The following is a 21314-nucleotide window of genomic DNA, read 5'->3' on the forward strand; positions in this document are numbered from 1 at the left end:
GCAGCACGCTGGATGATGAAAGCAGTAACCTCCGGCAGCAGAAACTGGACAGACAGGTGAGAGTGTGTGTGTGTGTGTGTGTGAATGCGTATGTGTGTGTGTTTATGTGTGTGTGTACTGTATGTGTGTGTGTTTGTGTTTGTGAGTATGTGTGTGTGTGAATGCGTATGTGTGTGTGTTTATGTGTGTGTGTACTGTATGTGTGTGTGTTTGTGTTTGTGAGCATGTGTGTGTGTGTGTGTGTGTATGTGTATTTTTGTGTATTTATCTGCACGACCCTGTAGGACTCCCATTAGTACAATGAGTGGGCCATGTTTTCTTTGTGTGTGATGTGTGTGTGTGTGTGTGTGTGTGTGTGTGTGTGTGTGTGTGTGTGTGTGTGTGTGTGTGTGTGTGTGTGTGTATGTGTGTGTGTGAGTGAGTACATGTGTTTGTCCACGCCAGTCTATTGCCTATGAGTGTGAATGAGTTTGCTTGCTGCGAGACGAGGTGCAGTTTCCTTTTATTCAGTCTACTTACATACTGATAGTATACTTACATACTGATAGTATACTTACATATTGCAAGTGTACTTGTACATAATGACAGTAATCACTGCATCAGCAAGGAAACAGTCAAGGAGAATGACTCTGCAGTAAGCACCTAGCGTGTGCGTTAGCATGTGCATCAGAGTGTGCATCAGAGTGTGCATTAGAGTGTGCATTCGCAGTGCCTGTCATCTGGGCCTTGCCACCCACTGGAAGTGCATAAGTTGTATTGGTGTGGAGGGAATAAGCTCAGAAAAATATGTCATTCTACCTGGATGCTCTGAGACTGCCTGAGTGAGGATGTGCGAAATGTTGCTGCCGTCATGAGTCCAAAAAAGTGGCACTCCAACAGCACGTGGCCTCAGGAGGTCTGACATGTCCCGTTGATGTGGCCGGTTGTAGATGGACTCTGTGTGTCGTCCTCGCTTGACCTCTTCTGAGCTACGTGCTGCTGTGCTGTGAAAATGACAACTCTTCTGGGTGTTAGTCATTGCAAGGCTCATGAGAGAGGATGTCCTCTACACCAGAGGTTCTCAATCGTTTTGGGGCTAAGGCACACCAAAGATCAAACCAAAACGCCAAGGCACATCGGCTTATGGTTACTGATTGTAAGTATGTCACACAAATTATTATCTAGGCAATAACAGGAGTGTTCATTCTTAAGCCCATATGTTTCTCCATAGGCTACAATGTATTCATGAGCTGTGACCACAGTGATAGGCATATGCACACACACACACACACACACACACACACTCTCTCTCTCTCATTCACTATAGGCTAGTGTGTTCCTGAGCTGAGACCACAGTGATAGGCATATGCTCCCATGAGCCTCGGCACAGCGGTTGAGAACCACTGCTCTACACTCATCAATACCTTCCTTAACTGAACTGTCAATCCTTCAGATGAAACAGCTGATGAATGACCGCCAAAAACTGCAGTACAATTTGATATTATTTATCTGGAGTAGTAATTTATTTAAAATTATTTTCATAATTATTATTTTTCTCGCAGTCGCCCAGATTATCATCGATATTAGCACTGAGCTGAGTGTAAGTCAGGGATATTAAAAGTGATAAATGGAACACGCTGTGTCGAGTCGGAACAGTAATATGCATCACACACTTCTCTGCAGTAATGTATTGAGTCATCAGCCGCTGTGCTGTGCTTGGCGTAGAAATCAATAAAAGGCTTCTGTGAACACGGGCCTCTTAAATTGCGTCTGCCTAGCTCGCTGTCGATCGTTTTCACACGGATATAAAGAGAAGTTGGGCCGAAGACCAAAATGATATGTGTCATGATTATTAATATAATGAACACGTAATGTATGTGTCTTGTAATAGCAGTAAAAGGTAACGAGGCGCTGGTCGGGGGACAGTAAGATGCAGGGATGCTAATGGATGTGGCATTTGGTGGAAGTAAGTAAGGCACATGGTGTTGCCAGACATTTTCATAGTGTTATATGTCAAAAGCTACAGCAGCGCAAATGTGTTTGCCTGCATGGGGATGCTGCAGCTGCAGCTGAATCGGGATTTGTATGTGTGTGAATGTGTGCCTGTGTGTGTGTGTGTGTGTGTGAATGTGTGCCTGTGTGTGTGTGTTTGGACACACTAATGGACTCAGTGATAGAGGCACATTAGCATATGCATGTGTTGTACGAGCCACAAGACCTCTTTGTGTGAGAAGATGTGTTTAATCAGAAAATTGTGACACAGATAGAGATAGAGAAAGAGGCTGTTCAGTGCATCAACTCACCATCGCACACACACACAAACACACACACACTATAAGGGACCAAGGCAGCCACCCCACGTTTAGGAAGGTGCGCCACTGGATTAGGTGGTGTTGAGGGAAGGAGGTGTCAGGAGACGAAAGTTCCATACAAAAATATGCTTTATTTTCCAAAAACAGGCAGATCCAGGAAGCACAATGACACACACACACACACGCACACACAACACACACATACATCCAGTGTGTGACTGAGAGAGTGACACTGTGACTCATAGCCCCTTAGCCCCACACCTCCACAGTTGTCCACAGCCACCATAAGTCAGTAGATTTTTCTCATCGCCATCTCTGCAGTGGATGAAGCCGGTGCACAATACAGTATGTAGGCTAGCCAGCCAGGTATTAGTTGACTGTGTGACAAGCCAGAGGAGAGCACGCGTGTCTCTCACATGCTACAGAATACAGTTCATTATGGGGCTGTCTCTGTCAGTTAATGGATGAAGTGCCATGACTTAAGACATCCTTACGTCTTAATGAACCTCGTCGGAAGTCCTCTGCACACGATCAGGAAACATCGCTGGTGCATTACGCTCCCATCTGTGTACATTAGATGTGGGTTTGCTAAAAGCTGAGATAGATGGTTGTTTATTATGATAGCTACTTATTTAGTAGCATGTGCTTTGCCTCTTGTATGAGAGGCGGCTTATATATAAAGCAACGTTTCAGTGGACTAAAGAGAGGATGGAACTCTCTGGAGTGGCTCACTTGTCCATGTGTGGGATGGGCTGGATTCACATGGTGGAACTTAGTCACAGGCGCGTGCGTGTCTGTGTGTGTGTGTCTGTGTGTGCGTGTCTGTGTGTGTGTGTGTGTGTTAGAGAGAGGGTGTGCTGTGAGTGCGGCTGGGAGGGAGGAGTGGGGCTGAGGGCTTTCCCTGCCTCAGGGTTTATTCATGGGGCAGCCGTGCTTTATGCTCCGCCAGCGCTGCCTCAACTCACCGAGCTGTGCCTGAGTCCCCTCCAGCACGTGACGCTGCGCTTGTGTGACTGTGTCAGTGGGCATGTGTGTGTGTGTGTGTGTACTGTATGTGTGTGTGTGTGTGTGTGTGTGTGTGTGTGTATGCTTGTGTGTCTGTGTGTGTGTGTGTGTGTGTGTGTCTGTGTGTGTGTGCGTGTGTGTGTTTGTGTGTATCTCTGTGTGGTGTGTATGTGTGTGTGTGTGTGTGTACCTTTTGAGACTCTGGACCATCCTGCCACTGCGTCTCACGTTATGTAAGCTTCTGAGACTGAGGGGAACCCTGCAGTTGATGAAATATTGAAGGATTTCATGGTACAAGAGAGTACTGAATGCACGTGCACACTACTACTACTGCATACACACACACACACACACACACACACACATACAGACAAGCCTCTCTTACATTGATGTTTGTCAATGTCATGGCCAGAAAGCCTCCCTTGCCTCTCTGGAAGCCTCTGTGTGTGTGTGTGTGTGTGTGTGTGTGTGTGTGTGTGTGTGTGTGTGTGTGTGTGTGTGTGTGTGTGTGTGTGTTGGTGTTTCCCCAGCTCAAATACCTTGCATGTTTCTGTATTCATAAAGAGTGAACGTGCCTCTATATTGTCTTTGCACACTGAGTGACTGGTGTGTGTGGGGTGAGGGAGTGTGTGTCTGGTGTGTGACTGGTGTGTGTGGGGTGAGTTAGTGTGTGTCTGTTGTGTGGGGTGAGGAAGTGTGTGTCTGGTGTGTGACTGGGGAGGAAGTTTGTGTCTGGTGTGTGTGGGGTGAGGAAGTTTGTGTCTGGTGTGTGTGGGGTGAGGAAGTTTGTGTCTGGTGTGTGACTGGTGTGTGGGGTAAGTTAGTGTGTGTCTGGTGTGTGACTGGTGTGTGTAGGGTGAGTTAATGTGTGGGGTGAGGAAGTGTGTGACTGGTGAGTGAGGGGTGAGTTAGTGTGTGTCTGGTGTGTGGGGTGAGGAAGTGTGTGACTGGTGTGTGAGGGGTGAGTTAGTGTGTGTCTGGTGTGTGGGGTGAGGAAGTTTGTGTCTGGTGTGTGAGGGTTGAGTTAGTGTGTGTCTGGTGTGTGTGGGGTGAGGAAGTGTGTGTCTGGTGTGCGGGGTGAGGAAGTGTGTGTCTGGTGTGTGTGGGGTGAGGAAGTGTGTGACTGGTGTGTGTGTGGGGTAAGGGAGTGTGTGAGGGCTGTGGGACTCCAACAGAGAGTCTTTGAGGGTTTGTGACTCATTCTGTGGCCCAGTGACGATGTGAATGTAGATTAGTTCTGGAGAACAGCACTAATAGGCTCATTAAAACAGCGATAAGGCACAGCAGATCCCCGGCCTGAGGGATGGCTGATGAACTGCCAAGGTACTGTAACCTCAGCTATAGAAACAACAGCTTTACATTTATTTATGTATCTCTCTCTCTCTCTCTCCCTCTCCCCTCCCTCCTTCCATCTCTCTCTCTGTTTTTCTCTCTCTATCTATTTGTCTGTGTGTGTGTGTGTGTGTATGTGTGTGTGTGTGTGTGTTTGGCAGCGTGCTCTGCTGGAGCAGAAGCAGAAGAAGAAGCGACAGGAGCCTCTGATGGTCCAGTCCAACGTAGATGGACGGTCGCGTGCTCGCCGGACCAAGCAGTCTGAGGAACAGGCCCCGCTGGTGGAGTGCTACCTCAGCAGCAACAGCAGCACCATCTACCATGGTAACACCCCCTCGTCACCTAGGCAACAACCACTCCCTTCACATGTTAACACTGCTTTTTCACCTGTAAAAGGACAACACTCTTTATCATGTTCACTCTGCTTTTTCACTTGCAAAATGACAACACTTTAACATATTAACACTGCTTTTCCACCTGTAAAATGAAAACACTCTTTAACATATTAACTCTGCTTTTTCGCCTGTAAAATTACAATACTCTTTAACATGATAGCCATTCCTTTTCACGTCTAAACATATACTAGATGACATGGCCTTTTTATTGTAAACTGACTGCACTGTTCTCCATGTCCCAGAAACACTGGCTTGTTGCCTTCAAAAACACTACTCTACCACACAGACACTGCAAGTACACCTAAACAGTGTACCTCATTAATAGTTCCTCTTTTCTCCACCCAACAACAACAACAACTTACTTTGAAAAGCAACTCTAGCTCTAACAGTAATCAACAGATGATGGATGGTGGTGAGTGCTACTGCTAATGAATGCTGCCATGCTCTCTCACTCAATTTGCATCCCAGTGATGATCTTCCTTGTGTCTCTATGCACCAGGGGACTGTCCTTACCTCACCCAGAGCCTCTTGTACGGCTCGGTCTCACCTCAAACACTCCTGACTTTACACAAAGTTTTGTGATGTCGCACAAAGCCTTGACCCCCTGCCTCAGCCCACTAATCCCCTTACAAAGAGAAATGGACAAATGTAAACCGTGGGATAAAGGACTACCAAGCCGACACAACACACCAGGCCTCCCAAGCCCCCAGTTAATATGTCATCAGAAGCGCAGAGCAATTACAGAGATGGGCTCAGGGGCCGGTGGAGGCAGTTCAAGGGCAAGTGCCTATCTGAGTGTTGACTCAAGGCAATCAATTGCAATCCCCTTCCCTGGCCCACCTCGCTCAAAGGGAGGGATGGGAGCTTCTGAACTGAACCAAATTGAAATTTCATTGATTGCAAATGGACACAAAAAGGTGGACTTTACAGCTAACAGCTTCTCTAACCCCCACACCTGCACTGCTGCCCCCTGCAGGCTGAGTTGGGTGGAGTGGGCTTTTTCTACTGTCTTATTATCATTCAACAGAGATGCGTCTCTAATTAACACACAGAAAAGATGGCTGAACCGGATGTTGTTTTTGTGATTAATGCCTTGGCTCTAATTGAACAGCTCTATCACAGCTTGAGTTGAGAGGAGACTCACGCTGAGCCTCTGGTCAGTGAATGCTGTGTGACCTTGGTGCCAGTGGACCACAGCATGCTGATGAGGACCATAGGGACTCATCCTCTCCTGTCTCTGCCTGTTGCCAGGCTCTTGTGTTGCTAAGCCCTCCATAAATAGAACAGGGCTCTTGAGCCCCAGTGGCTGGACACAGCCAGACCCAGCGGAGATTGTGCTGCTTATTTCACCCAAAACAAAAGATTCTAGAACAGAGCTCTGTTCTAGAATCTTTGCCCAAAACAAAAGGCGTTTGACTTTAGTCTCCTGGTCAGCTGGGTTTGTGGAGAAAATGGCCCTTTATTCTTCCTAAGCTAAAGCCTTTTATCTTGATAATTGAGGATGCACCACAAAGAAAGAAGACATAGAAGAGCTGCTCAAAAGTCTCCATAAATATCCTTAACAAGACATATAATGCACATAGCAGTAATAGCAGCTCCCTAAAATCTATGTTTTTTAGTATACAGTAATAATGTCATGTGCACTGATGCTGAGCAGCTCTCCTTCATTAACTCAGTGCTGCTTCCTGCTTTTTTATTCATCTATTTATGCCTGACACAGGCATGGCTGATTATAGGCTGTGGGCCAGATGTACGTATATTTGCGAACGTAGCGTTATCAGCGTCATGGACAAACCGCAGATTGCGAACACTGTCAGATCCAAGTTTCCCTCATATTTATCAAACTAGTGTAAACTGCGCCTTTCTCCGCCCATAAACGCAATTTACGAGCGTCCACAACTGAACGGACGAGCCTACATACAAGCGCAGTAATGATGACAACATTAAAAAGAATCAAACGTTTAGCGATCATGAAATAATACCATACATGAGAAGATGTCAACAAGCAAGGAGATAATGAAAATCAGTAGTTTTACGCAAACTACTTGTGCACGTAGGCTATGGAAAATTGGTCAAATCTAGCCAGTAGGAAAGTTTAAGTGAATGACGTGAAAGTGAAAGTAAGACATTCGAAAGGCCAATGAAAGTTAAGGTTGCTTTTGATAGAACAAATACTTACAAAACTGGTGCTCTAAATAGCGATTCTGTTGTCTTTGAAAGATTCTCTGGATTAACACCTGCTTTTACAAGGCGGAAGTATTTAGGCACAGAATAGACGTGCGCTTTCAGGAGCAGTCTTTGTACATTCCGCAGAATACATAATTAGGCGCTCTTTACGCTTCCCTCCCATCTTTTTAAGCTAAACTCCACTTTCCCCTGGATCCTCCCATGAATGCATTATGCATGACACAAATAACGCAATTAGCCATTTTCAGCTCCCGCGACAGGCAGTTTGCGCTTTTACATCATTGCGGCCTGTTTGTACATACCTCGCAATGATTTTACACGTTTGCGAAACAAATACGCCTGAAGTGGGCGCAAAAGCGTTAGTACATCTGGCCCACAGTGTGCAGGTGTTAGCTCGGTCTAGCCTGAGTATACAGTGCTTTCATTACAGATTTATCCTGTTATTTAGCCTCTTATTCTGGTCAAGTGCACATGTACTGCAGATGAATACTCCAGAGGGCCGAGCTAGAGCCATTGGGTTTATGCACTAGTAGCTGGGTTTCTACCTCTTACTCATTCGCATATTTTACATGTAAACTCAAAATTCCTATACACTGATACAGTGCTTTCATTACAGATTTAGCCTGTTATTTAGCCTCTTATTCTGGTCAAGTGCACATGTACTGCAGATGAATACTCCAGAGGGCTGAGCTAGAGCCATTAGGTTTATGCACTATAGCTGGGTTTCTACCTCTTACTCATTCGCATATTTTACATGTAAACTCAAAATTCGTTTCAAGAAAATGCAAATCTGTGTGTCCATGTGCTTTGTTATGTTAAACATATACATCAATGGAGGGGTTATTAAGTTGTTCACTGTGGGATCAAAGCATTAGGTTGTCAAGGAAACTTTAATGAAAAGCTATGATAATATACCAAACAAATGTGAATTTATGCAAATAAACTAGTTTCCATCAGCTTCAATCAAATTGTACCTTATGTGAATTAGGAGAAAATCCACCCCCTCTAGTGAATCAAATCAAATTTTTGTTTGCATTAAAAGGTTTTATACAAATGTCATGCATTTCGAGTCAGGATCTCTTAATGTAATGGTCAAAATGTGCATTAAGAATTTGGATGGAAACCCACAGACTGGGTGGTCACTGTTGCAGACCTTCCAAAGCAGAGGAACTCTCATGTCAGTCCAGTAACATGAAGCAAGAGATGGTTCTGAATAATTTTCACCACTGTTTATATGTATTACTGCACAGTGTGTGTGATGTATAAATAATAGTTTATACACATAATTAAGTCAGGTTAAAAATTCAGACTTTCCATTTGAACATATTTGTACTCCAACGAAAGTAAACATTGGAAAACCTCTGCTGAAATAAGCCTAGCTGACCCTGACTCTTAAGACGTGAAGATAGGACAGCCCGGTTCTGTAAACCTGGAGAAATCCATTTCAAAGGGACTACCTCCTCATTTCTGTAGTGAGAAAAAGAAACACTGTTTACTCAACAGATGAACCAATTTACTAAAACCCAAATGTCAGCGCCATTGGGTAAGCAGTGTTGCGTTTTTCTGTTTCTTGCTCTTCAGTTGTAGTTTGTGACATAGCTGCACTTGCAGTATAACTCCTGAAGGTGTGTAGGCTCCCCTCTCTCCTCCTGCATTGAGAGGGCTGCCAGTCTGAAGCACAGTCCACCCTGACAGATCTAATTATCTATGTGAAATCTGATGTCATAAGCAGGCAAACGCTGGCATGTCCGCTGATTGAGATTTAATGATGAGTGGCGCACTTGTTAATCCACCTGCACACAAATAATGAGCCTCATCATGTTCAAGACAGAGATGGAATACTTCCTGGGCACCATGTCTGGTTAAACAAAATTACAAAATGTAACTCATTAGAAAACAGATTTGATCATTTTTTTTTACAATTTCCTGATCACATTATTTATTCAACTTTGTTAATGCATCTACAATATGGCGCCATCATAGCCAATTACAGCCATTATGGTCCCCTGTCCTTAGGAATACATACTGTATGCTATCAGAGAAATATGGATGGTTTCACACATAACTCATATCAGATCTGAGTTCTGAAGGCTCTTGGTGTGCCTGGCCTTCATCACGTTCGGCACAGCAGTCCCAGAGCTCTGATGAAGGGAGGAAGTAGAACTAGGCTGAGAGGCAAAGCTATCAAAGCTTTGGATCTCAAGGTCTTATGCGACGCACAGGAATAAAAAAGCATCAAGAGCGGGCTTTGTGAGACGTGGGATGTGGAGGAGAGACCCTCTCTCTGCTTGCATATGGCCTTTCGTAATTCTGGCCTAATGATTACCTGTGTTACAGAGGAGCGAGAGAGAGAGAAGCGTGTTCTTTCACATCGGTGCTCAGAGGACTGTCGTCAATCCGAGGCTTATGACTCTGACTCTGCTGTTGAATCTGCTTCTACTCACACCCATCTTTCCTGATTCCTTTTAACGACCTCCGTCTCTTCCTCTCCCCTCTTTCTCTCTTCCTTTCTTCTCTCCTTCTCCTGGTTTGTGTTCTCTGTTCCTCTGTTCCCCTGTGCCACGGCCTGCTCCCCCTCTGCGATGTGCGCTGCGGTGCTCTGCGGCGTGCGGTGTGCGGTGCGTGGGCGTGTAGTGCAAGAGGCCGAGCAGGAGGAGGTAAAGCCGCTGGCTGAGCCGCCGCGCTCCGCTAAAAAGGCCAAGGCCAGTGGCTCCACCCCGCAGACCGGCAGTGGCAAGAAGGAGAAAAAGGGGAAGCAAAAAGGTCAGCCACACGGTGGCGCTCCCGCCACCCGTCACCACCATCGCCCGCCTGCCTGTTGGCCTGTTTGCCTCTCGGATGCACCCTCCCCCTCTCAGCATGCCGTGCCCCGTCTGTCTGCCTGTCTGTCTGTCTATCTGTCTGTCAGTGTCGTCTCTCAAGGTCGGCCGAGTAGCTTGGCACCTTGGCACGTCCAGGGAGTGTTGACATTGACCTGGTTCTTCAGACTCAGTGCAGCTCACAGAGCATGTGGGGAATGTGTGTGTGTGTGTGGTGGTGTGTGTGTGTATGTGTGGGGGGGGGGGGGGGGGGTTTAGAGAGGAACAGTGTCGCATCTCACATCTCATCTCGACACATCTGCGCGATGTGACGCATGGCTGAGTGAGAGTGCACGTGCTTGTGAGTGTGTGTGCGTGTGTCGGAATGTGCATGATCACTTGTGTTTTCCACACAGGCAAGCTTCAGAAAGAGTGTCTCTAAATTTGGGTGGGATTCTAGGCTGTAGCAGCAGCAGCAGCAGCAGCAGGCTCTCTCCTAATTGGTGAGCTCTAGCTCAGTGTGAGGCTCTGTGGGAGAATAGAGCTCACTGTCATCAAACATCATACGCCTCATTGTTTCTGAGGGCTACATCTCAAGATCTCGCATCGTTCCTTCGTTGACACTCCCTCCCTCTCATTTAGCCATCGTCTGGTTTCTTCATCTTCTATACCACGAGCTGCTCATCTTTCATCACTCCACCCCCCCCAAGACAGACCCACTGCCACCTCCCAGATGTGCACAGCGTTCCACTCTTCTGCGGGTGGCACATTGCGATGATGAGGCTGGGCTGGCAGAGCTCAAGCGTCTCATTGTCAGCGCCAGGGCCCGTGCCAACCCTGCCCTCTGGAAAGAGCGGATACACAGATAAATAAGAAATGTTGTAATCATGCCAGCGATGTTTGCTCTCGTGAGGCTGCCAAACTGAGCAAGACGACAACGAGAGAAATGGCTTTGAACGCAGGGCTCTGTCAAGGTGTCATTAGCCATGAAAGAGAAAAATAGCGTGCTTTTCTTTTTGGAGTTCATCATCTTCATGCAGAGACAGTTCTCCCCTGGTAGGGGCATCGCTGTTTGCTGAAATCTCATTTGGAAACACACTGGGAAAGTAATGATTTTCTTCCAAAAAATAGGATATTTGCTTTTTCTGCCTAGTGACTTCATATTGAGCAGTTTGACAAAAGACAGCTGGCCCATATGATGTGCTGTTTGTCTTCAGTACTCATTCTAGCCATAATGTAAAATCCTGACAAATGTCCTTATTTTGTCATCCCTGATCCGTCTTATACAGACAGACATCTATCCATCACTTCTCTCTCTCCTTCTCTCACTCCTTCTTTCTCTCCCTCTCATCTGTGCTGTCCTTCTGAGGGTCATCTGTCTGTCCATCCCTGGTCAGAGCGATCACAGCCTCCACGACACACAGTGTTTGCTGATGACCCCTAGCCTAGAAATCTAGACGCGCCCCTAGCGGCCGCAAATTACATTTGCTGCCAGGGCTAGTCTAGCAACTCTCTGTTGGCTTGTGAGCTCCAGAAATCGAAACTTAATCAGGTCAATGAAATCGTGTATAGAGTCGTTAGGTGGGCTTAACATAATGATTGATGGCAGAGTTGCAACGATTTGGCTTGAATTCCCTGCTACTTGAAAACAAATAAGATGGATGTTGCTGCTGGCGAACAGTGTGACACGAGTTAAGCTTTTATTAAGTAGGCAAACGTTTGAACTAGCCAAATAACTCCGCTGGTGGGAAACGCATGGGACTCATAGCGCTGCCGCTGTCCTATTGTGTGCAGAGGGAATTTGAAAGACAACTGATTATCCAGCCCCTCGGACTGAGCACTGCGAACGGTGAGTGCCCAGACCCTACATTTTAATGTGGGTCTGGCTCGCCAGGCTAGATGACCCCCTAAGCCACAGTCAAAAAAGAGAAAAAGTCCGCTTCAACGGAAGTGATTACCCGAAACGTCACGGAAAAATAAAAACAAGTGGGAGCAGAAAACCCTGGTTGAAGCGGACTTTTTCTCTTTTTTGTCTGGTCGTTTGTTTGTCCTGCTCCCAGGTCAGACATTTGGATGTGCAGACTTTAAAACTTACCCCCTTAAGCCACAGTCCCAAACCCCTGATGTTACAGTAATATCACCAAGTCTGTGTTAATCCAGCAGTTCTTATCAATTACTGTCCATGCAAAGACTGAATACACTTAACAGGAGGGGAAAACATCAATGTCTTGATTATTTTTTGGACCATTATGAGCGTAGCTCTCAAGGCTGCGTGTTTGACTCAGCATCATCAAGAGATCATTTCTCATAGTCTCATTTTCATCCCATGCATCAGAGATGTAAGCAAGACAGACAGAAAGAAGATGGAGGTCGTGAGAGAGGGAGAGAGGGAGGGAGGGGAGATGCTAGAGATTTGAAGCCATAATGATCAGTGGACTGAGGAGGATAGATGTGATCTTCTGGTGCCAGAACACAGCACTGTCTTTTCTTTATTGAACCCAAAGGGATGCTGTTATCTGCTCTGTCCTGTGACTTTACCCATCTGAGTGGGGGAAAGCCAACAGGCCATGTGCAAACATGTACAAGCAAATAAACAAAACATAATAGTGAAAGTGAAATTCAAAATTTTACGGCCAGTAAAATTTTAAGGCTCTTTCCAAGCACCAAAAATGTTGCCCACTCTGGCTCCAAATGTATTTTTAATTGTATATTTTCGACTGTGAGGCCTTCTTTCCAACCACCAGTCACTATAGCCTTGGTTACTTAGTGGTTACCAAGGAGTTTTTTGTTGAGCAGCAGCCCTTAAGCCTTTTGTCTGGTGCTTGTGTTTTGTGCAGAGCAAGGCATGATTTGAGTATGTAGTGGTGTTGGTGGAGGAGTGTGCATGCCATTTCAGACTGAAGCACAAAGGACATTCAGAGACCTCTTGTATGTCTGGGGACATAGGTGAGAATTTGCACATCTATGGCGAGAGACATGTCCTTAAGCATTCATGCATGATGATGTGCCTGTGTGTGTGTGTGTGTGTGTGTGTGTGTGTGTGTGTGTGTGTGTGTGTATGTGTCCAGCATGTGTATGTGTATTGGCTGTGTGTGTACTGTATGTGTGTACGAATGGGCTGTGTCCAGCTCCTAGTTGACCTTGCTGTGGTGGTTCTGGTCTGACTGGTGGGCGGGTGGACCTTGTGGCTCCTGCAGGCATCGACGGTCCGGCTGCCTTCCAAGACGAGGCGCAGAACCTGGACAGTCAGATCCAGATCCTGACGGTGGGTCACCTGTCCTCCGACGAGGCCGAGAGCGACAGTGTGTGCAGCACGCAGACCCACAGCAAGCAGGACCTGCGGGTCACCATGCTGAAGAAAGGTACTGGCGGCCGGCTGCATGCTGGACGTCTGCTCTGGATCTGTGCTTTGTGGGGCTCGGCTCATCTCTGCAGGACTGGGGCAGAGTGGTGGCACAGTGTGCTGTACAATGGTGTAGAGTGGTGTAGCGTGGTGTGGTGTAGCGTGGTGTGGTGTGGTGTAGGGTGGTGTGGTGAAGCGTTGTGTGGTGTGGTGTGGTGTGGTGTGCTGTGGTGTAGCGTGGTGTGGTGTAGCGTGGTGTAGTGTGCTGTGGTGTAGCGTGGTGTGGTGTGGTGTAGCGTGGTGTGCTCTACCGTGGTGTGGTGTAGCGTGGTGTGGTGTGTTGTGTTGTGCTATAGTGTGGTGTGTTCTGTTGTGCTATAGTGTTGTGCTATAGTGTGTTGTGCTTTAGTGTGTTGTGTTTTGTTGTGTTGTGGTGTGTCGTGTTGTGTTATGCTATAGTGTGTTGTGCTTTAGTGTGTTGTGTTGTGTTTTGTTGTGTTGTGGTGTGTCGTGTTGTGTGTTGTGTAGAGTTCTCAACGGGCCTGAAAATTACGACCCGACCCGGCCCGTGGCTTTTAAAGCCCGAACCCGATGTAACCCGACACATCAACATGAATTATCTGCCCGAACCCGGCCCACGGCCCGACGTAAAACATACGTTTTGACTGTTAAACCCTGACTTTATTTAGGTGAAGATTCAACACATTTGTGTGACAATTGACTTAAAACGGTGATTTTCTCATCTTCTCCTTTCTCCTCTCTCCTTTCTTTCTCCTGCATATCACGATGGAAAAACCATGTCAACTTTGGATACGGTTATCTTAGTGATACTTTTTGCAATACCCTCAATATACATATCGTTGGAAAGCTTAGTGTATGGCCGTTCATGTGAGCACAATAACTTAATTTTGTACATTTTACCAAAGTGACTGGTTTCGCCTTGCAGGGTCACATATTTCATCAGCACCTTGCATTTCGAGCATTGCACATAACCTGTAGAATTTCCATCAGAATCCAGCACCACTTTCCAGACCTCTGATTTTCCCACTCCTGTAGTAGTGAAGGTGAATTCACCTGCGGCAAGTTTACTTTTCACCAACTCCATCTTCTTCTCCAGGCTAAAGGCGTGCACGCAGCGGTGTCAGGTGTGCCCCCGTCCCTCTCCATGATGCACGTTGCATGCAGCAGCCAGACTTTCTTTACGGTGAACAGCAGGGATGATTAATACATGTTTTTTTTATTCACTGAGCGGAAAAGATTAAGCCTGAGGTCCGACCCGACCCGAGTCATTTGCTTATATGTTTGACCCGAACCCCGGGTCCCGTCGGGTTTGTCGGGCCGACCTGACCCATTGAGAACTCTAGTGTTGTGCTATAGTGTGTTGTGCTATAGTGTGTTGTGCCGTGTTGTGTTTTGGTGTGGTGTGGTGTGTTTTGGTGTGTTGTGTTGTGTTGTGTTGTGTTGTGTTGTGATGTGCTGTGGTGTGATATGACTTGCTGGGCTCTCAGCTCTGATGATAGGAAGCATTATGACTCACTCAAGCGAAGTGAGGCTCTGATTGTGTGTGGGACCTGTGGGTCTCTTGATTAGAGAATTGGCCATGTGTGTGTGTGTGTACACTTGTGTGTGTCTGTGTGTATACACTTGTGTGTGTGTGTGTGTGTGTATACACATGTGTGTGTTTTCCTTTGAGTGCTCACACGCAGCCCACACAGACAAAGGAAGGCTAATGATAATGGCACTGCATTATCACCGGCAATAAACCTCTATTCTCTGAATGTCAGTCTGAAAAAGATGGCAGCTAATTAACTTCCACTCCAGTCAAATCATGCTTACCAAATAAGGTCGTCATCTGAAATATATTAAGTGACATGCTTAAATAACACCATAACCTAATTAACACCACTCTAGAGAATTAGTCTTCTTTTTTCTATCTTTCTGTCTCTTTTCTTCTATCTACCTCTTCTCTCTCTCTCTCATTCTCTCTCTCTATCTCTCTGTCTCTCTCTCTCTCACACACACACACACACACACACACACACTCTCTCTCTCTCTCACACAGACTCACTTACTCACACAAACACACACACACACACACACACACACACACTGCCCCCTCTCTGTAATTCAAAAGTATCTCCCAAGCAGGGTAGGAATTTCACGGTGGCCGCCATGGCTGTCGTAGCCCCTTGCATTGGCCATGAGGCCCCTTTGAAAATCAGAGGTTTACAGGCCACGGTGGCCTTGGTGCCCCCTTCTTTCAATATTCTGCTTTGCGTCCTACTAATAGCGATTTTTATTTAGCCTGTGGCCTGTCAAAATAATCTTAGCATTCACAGCGCAAATTAATTTAGTCTTTTACGCAGTGGAGAAAGTGACAGCGCAAGAAAGAAAGTGCGTCCAAATTCACCCATTCTTAGTTGAACTACTCCCGAAGTAGCCTATTCATCACACAGACATCACAAGTATCACATGAAAGAGCTTTTAAACGATGTTAGCCGATAATTGCTGTGTTGAACGGTTCGCGAGAAAAGTAAATAATATAATTCAATTTAATCATACATTCTACTGAAGGTTTTGCGTCCCATGATCTCCCTACCCATTCATCTCGGTGGAATACTTTACGAACCCTTCTTTTAACACATGACAAACCATATAAACAGGAGACCTTACCGAACACAAAGGTGTAAAGCAGTCCCCTGTACAGTTAGCCGTTCCAGAGTAATCCAGTTTTGAATTTGCAGTAAAGTTCGACATACATGGATGTCTCCAAATTTGGGCTTTAAGTTTTACAATGTGTTAAATTGTTCCACATGATTTCATAACAGGCCAAATACAAAATAAATGTTACAAATATCGCCTAGATATTTGTAAATCAGTCAGACAGCTGACTAAGAGTGAAAGTAGCCTTAATGATCACAAAATGCTAAGCATGCGTCTAGGCTATTTGAGTTTCTTAAAGCTGAGCTGTGCTTAAATTGTTCAATACATGATTTCATAACAGGCCAAATATAAAATAAATGTTATATATAGCCTAGATATCTGTAAATCTGTAAATGTAAATGATGATCAGATGATTTACAGTTCTATGTAATATGTCATGTTTCATGTTTTTGTAATGTTTCATACAGTGATGCAGGTCTACTGCAGTGAATAGGCTAAATACAACTTTGATCATTTTTATAGCCTACTACTGTATAGTTAACTTTGGCCTTGGTGCCCTGACATGTGGCCTTTGTGCCCCCCACCAAATATGCCCAACTGAAGGCCAAGTGTGTGTACCCCAGAATGGTAAAATTCCAAGCCTGCTCCCAAGGATATATAGTTGCCAGTTTCCTGATTGGTATGCTGGCGTGGGTCCCTTGTTTATTCTGGCAGGATGATTGTGCGGAGGAAGCATCCTAGTGTCCCCATCAGCCAGAGCAGCCCTTGGTCCATGTGACTGGCCCCTCTCCCCGTCCCACCCCAGCATTAGGACATAACATACTGCTTAGATGTAGCGGCAGAGTCCTCTCTCTCTCTCTCTCTCTCTCTCTCTCTCTCTCTCACACACACACACACACACACACACACACACACACACACACATACATACACACACACTCTCTCTCACACACACAAAGAGGCATCAGTATGCTCTATCTAAACAAGAGTTCACCACAGGAATTTTAATGTTAAATGTTATGGTGTCTTTGATGTTAGTGTTGTTTTTTTTGTTTGTTGCTTATCTTCTGCATTCTTGCATGCCACAAATTTTCAGTGCTCCCCTGTCCTCAGGACAACAACAGTAAGCACAGTCTTTTTATTAACTGTTTACTGGTTTGTTTTGGAAGGGATTTCGAGCAGCATGAACTTTGACGAAGAGGAGGATGATGATGATGAAGTCAGCTCGAGTTCGTCGCAGCTCAACAGCAACACGAGGCCAGGCTCGGCCACCAGCAGGAAGTCTTGTAAGGTGGGGATGGACCTTACTCAGCCTGTTTACGTGTGTGTGTGTGTGTGTGTGTGTGCGTGGATGCGTGCGTGCGTGTGTGTGCGTGTGGTGTAAGGTGGGGACCTTACTCAGCCTGTTTATGTGCTGTTCATGCAGTCCAGCGATTTCTGTCTGCAGGACACGTCGCTGTGCCTCCCTCTCTCTCCTACACACACACACACACACACACACATACACACTCTCCCACTCTGTCACATACATACACACACACACACACACACACAAGACAGAGGAGACATGTGCTGCTGACTCTCCCTCCTCTCACACCCCGAGCACTAATGTGTGTCTGCCCCCTTGAGACCCCTACGGTCAGCATAAACTCTCTGCTTAACATGGCCGCAGCATCTCCACTTGGACAGCTTAAGCCTGTGAGGCTGCTGCTTTCTCCCTCACTCCTTCTCTCTCTCCATCTCTCTTCTGTTCTGTCCATTCTTCTGTCGCTCTGCTCATACAGTAGGCTCCACCAGGGCCACCTTTATGTGCGTCCGGGCTCGTCCACTTCCCGGTCATCTGTCCACATAACAGATCATTCATTATCTACCTGTCCTTCACCCCCATCATCAGACCCCCTGATGTGCCATCTATCTGTCACAGATCTACTGGCGGTGACTTTAAGTTAATGGCAGACTGTCCCCACAGTACCTGCCTGAGGCAGGTTCGGAAATGTGTTTCTCCAGATTGCTTTCTGCCCAAAAATACCCAGTAATGTGCCAGCCGGCCTGCCAAGGTGAGGGCCCTGGGCCCTGTCTCACCATCAGAGGTTATTATATCACATGCATATTTCATCTGCAGCGGAGCAGACCAGAACACCTGACACAGAGAGAGAGAGAGAGAAAGAGAGAGAGACATAAAGATACATAGAGAGAGAGAGAGAGAGATAAAGATACATAGAGATACAGAGAGAGAGAGAGAGAGAGAGAGAGAGAGACATAAAGATACATAGAGAGAGAGAGAGAGATTCATTCTTCACTTCTCAGTAGTAGAGGCCACAGGGCTTGCACTGACCTCCACCTGTCTGCACCTTAACTGCATCCCCCTCATACACACTTAACAACCCCCCCCCCCCCCCCCCATCACACACACACACACACCATTTGTGATAAGATGCATGTTAGTGACGCAGGGCTAGGCACAGTGGTGCCATTAACAGGCCTAGGGGTATGCAGGCTGCCGAGAGACACGTCCAATCACCCCCTCCACCCCACATCACCCCACCCCACCCCCCTTTCAACCAGCTAATGTGTTGGATGGCGGCCGTTCATGAGCACTTCCCCTAGCAAGAAGCCCCCCTCTGTTTGTGCGCACAGATGGCGCTCTGTGGCCAGCATTGTACTTCCTGTCTGCCTGCTCTTAAAATGGAAAGTGATCATGAATCTGCAGCTCCTACAGGGAACAGAGAGTGGGACTCCAAACACCACGTGTAGGTGCATGTGATGGTAGACTATATTTAATGTTTTATTAAACATCATATTTAATGTTTAAATCTTTATTTATTAGGGATATTTCTCATTAATGATATTAGATGAGTCCATAGCCAGCCTCCTTTTGCATGTGTGTGTTAGCGGGTTTCACAAGGATGTGAGGAACCTTGGTGATGGAACAAAGTGGAACCTGAATGAGAGTTTTAGCTCAAGTGTCAGACTGTATTCACAGGTCAGCCAGAGAGGTAGACAGACAGATGAATGTGGAGCTTTTTAGGCTCACAGGATCAAAAGTAGAGTCAACATCAGCCGTTTGTGAAGTCTTTTTTGTGAGATGAATAACAAGGTCAGTGACCTTGATGTGCATCAGGATTCGGATGAACTCCACCGATGCGTCACATTAGCAGGTAAAATAGACCTGAAATAGGCATGTTGTAAGAACTCTCTACTAGGTTTCTGTCAAATGCAGATTTAGGATGTTCCCTGCAGTAGTGACTGATTCAGTAAGGGCATTTATACTGGATGTGATCTTACTCTAGTATATTAGTGTTGTAATGTGTACCTACAGCATACAATTCGTTCATCAACATTTAGAGCAGCAGCAGCCTTGAAAGTTGTGGGTTCAATTCCCAGCTTCCACCATTGTGCCCCTGAGCATGGCATTTAACCCCAAGTTGCTCCAGGGACAATGTACTCTAATCCCTTGTAATATACTGTAGTTGACATAAGTCACTTTGGCTAACAGTGTCTGCTAAATGAATGAAGTTATTCACTATATAGTGTCCTTTTTTATGGCGGCCACTATATTTCACTATACTACACTAGCCTGGGTGTTCCCATGCTGCCTTGCGCGCGATTTGATTCACGCTGCTAAGGCAGCCTGGAGACCATGGAGCAAATTTTCGCCTGAGATAGGGAACCAATCACAGAACAGGGGGGAAAGCAAGACGATGATGAGCTATGCACAGACGCATTTGATAGACATCCGCGGCACCCAATAAACGGATCTGGGCATTTTTTTCAAATACGAGAAAATGAACGTTTGGTTCCCAGACCACGTCTCATTGAGAAGTGGTGGCGCTAGCCAGGCTAATACTACACTATAATTCACTATACTATACTACATTATAATTCACTATACTATACTACACTATAATTCACTAGGCCTATACTATACTACACTATAATTCACTATACTATACTACATTATAATTCACTATACTATATTTCACTATACTATACTACATTATAATTCACTATACTATACTACATTATATTTCACTATATAGTGCACTTTGTATTGACTGAGTGGATTTTCCCAACACAAGGGTAACCTGTGAGTGTCTGTCTTTTCTAAATAAAATAATCCCTGTTCTGTGCATGTGTGTGTGTGTGTCTTTATCAGGAGGCAGCGTCTGCATCCACCCCGGTCGTGTGTGAGCCGGCCGTTGATGTGGACGACCTGGAGGAGTTTACGCTGCGGCCGGCGCCGCAGGGCATCACGGTGAAGTGCAGGATTACCCGCGACAAGAAGGGCATGGACCGGGGCATGTACCCCACCTACTACCTACACCTGGAGCGGGAAGATGGCAAGAAGGTGTGGGATCATTTTTATATTTTTCTCATTGAATGAAATGTTTATTATACCTCACATATATGTAGTGAAATTTGGTTACCATCCTTTGACTTAGGAATGTTAACCTGTGTCATCTGAAACCCCTCTGTAGGAATATTTTGATTTAGGAATGTTAAGATAACCCCTGTCATCATTCTTATGGTGACCCCTTAGGATGAGGGTTTGTAAGCAAAAATACCAGCTGGTTAGATGATCTCTGGTTGGGGGTGTGTGTTAAGGGTATCAGGACTGGTTTCACCCACAGATACTTTGACATTTCATGTGGGTAACATGCTCCCGGTATCGTGAATAAAGCTGCAATCTCACACCAGTTGTCTTAAAGTAATTTTGACCACAAAGGTACCGTACCATATACAGTAATCCCAAGCCCCCCACAACCCCCCCCCCCCCCCATTTAATTTGCTGTACCCATGACTTCCAAATGCTATCCTCAAACCTGTTGCACTGTAGAAAATGGTGTATGTCAACAGATGATTTTAAAGTAAGTAAGTTGCATTCCAATAATTGTCACTGTGTGGAGAACCAATCAGGGAGATGATGAGGATTTCTGATGCGCATGATTTGTTTACAAATGAATATGCTGCAGCACACTGCTGTGTTACATGTTAAGAGTGGAACACACAGTAGGATCACAACAGAGAGCCTGATGGAAAAACAGTACTTAATTACACTGTGACAACACATTGTGAGAAACCTTTTTAAAATTGATCAGGGTCATTAGCCCTCAGGTGAGGTCGTTACCTATGAGAGATGGTGCTTGCTTGGTTTAATTGCACCCGCTGGCTTGTCGTAGGTCTTCCTGTTGGCTGGACGGAAGAGGAAGAAGAGCAAAACATCGAATTACCTCATCTCCATCGATCCCACGGATCTGTCTAGAGGAGGAGAGAGCTTCATCGGGAAACTGAGGTACGG

At 46.0% G+C, this 21314-nt stretch overlaps 1 protein-coding gene across 3 annotated transcripts in view; it reads left to right on the forward strand.

The window, feature by feature from the left end:
* tub (TUB bipartite transcription factor) overlaps positions 1 to 21314 on the forward strand; it is a 91568-nt gene that overhangs the window by 59121 nt on the left and 11133 nt on the right. For 2 of the 3 annotated variants that reach the window (XM_042060777.1, XM_042060778.1), the window contains exons 2-8: positions 5 to 56; positions 4790 to 4952; positions 9845 to 9973; positions 13206 to 13370; positions 17185 to 17306; positions 20172 to 20363; positions 21196 to 21308. In XM_042060777.1, coding sequence (XP_041916711.1) covers positions 5 to 56; positions 4790 to 4952; positions 9845 to 9973; positions 13206 to 13370; positions 17185 to 17306; positions 20172 to 20363; positions 21196 to 21308 — 936 coding nt within the window. The remainder of the gene's footprint in view (positions 1 to 4; positions 57 to 4789; positions 4953 to 9844; positions 9974 to 13205; positions 13371 to 17184; positions 17307 to 20171; positions 20364 to 21195; positions 21309 to 21314) is intronic. The other variant, XM_042060779.1, reaches the window with a different exon arrangement.

Source organism: Alosa sapidissima, chromosome 14, assembly GCF_018492685.1.
Source record: "Alosa sapidissima isolate fAloSap1 chromosome 14, fAloSap1.pri, whole genome shotgun sequence".
Classification (NCBI taxonomy): Eukaryota; Metazoa; Chordata; class Actinopteri; order Clupeiformes; family Clupeidae; genus Alosa; species Alosa sapidissima.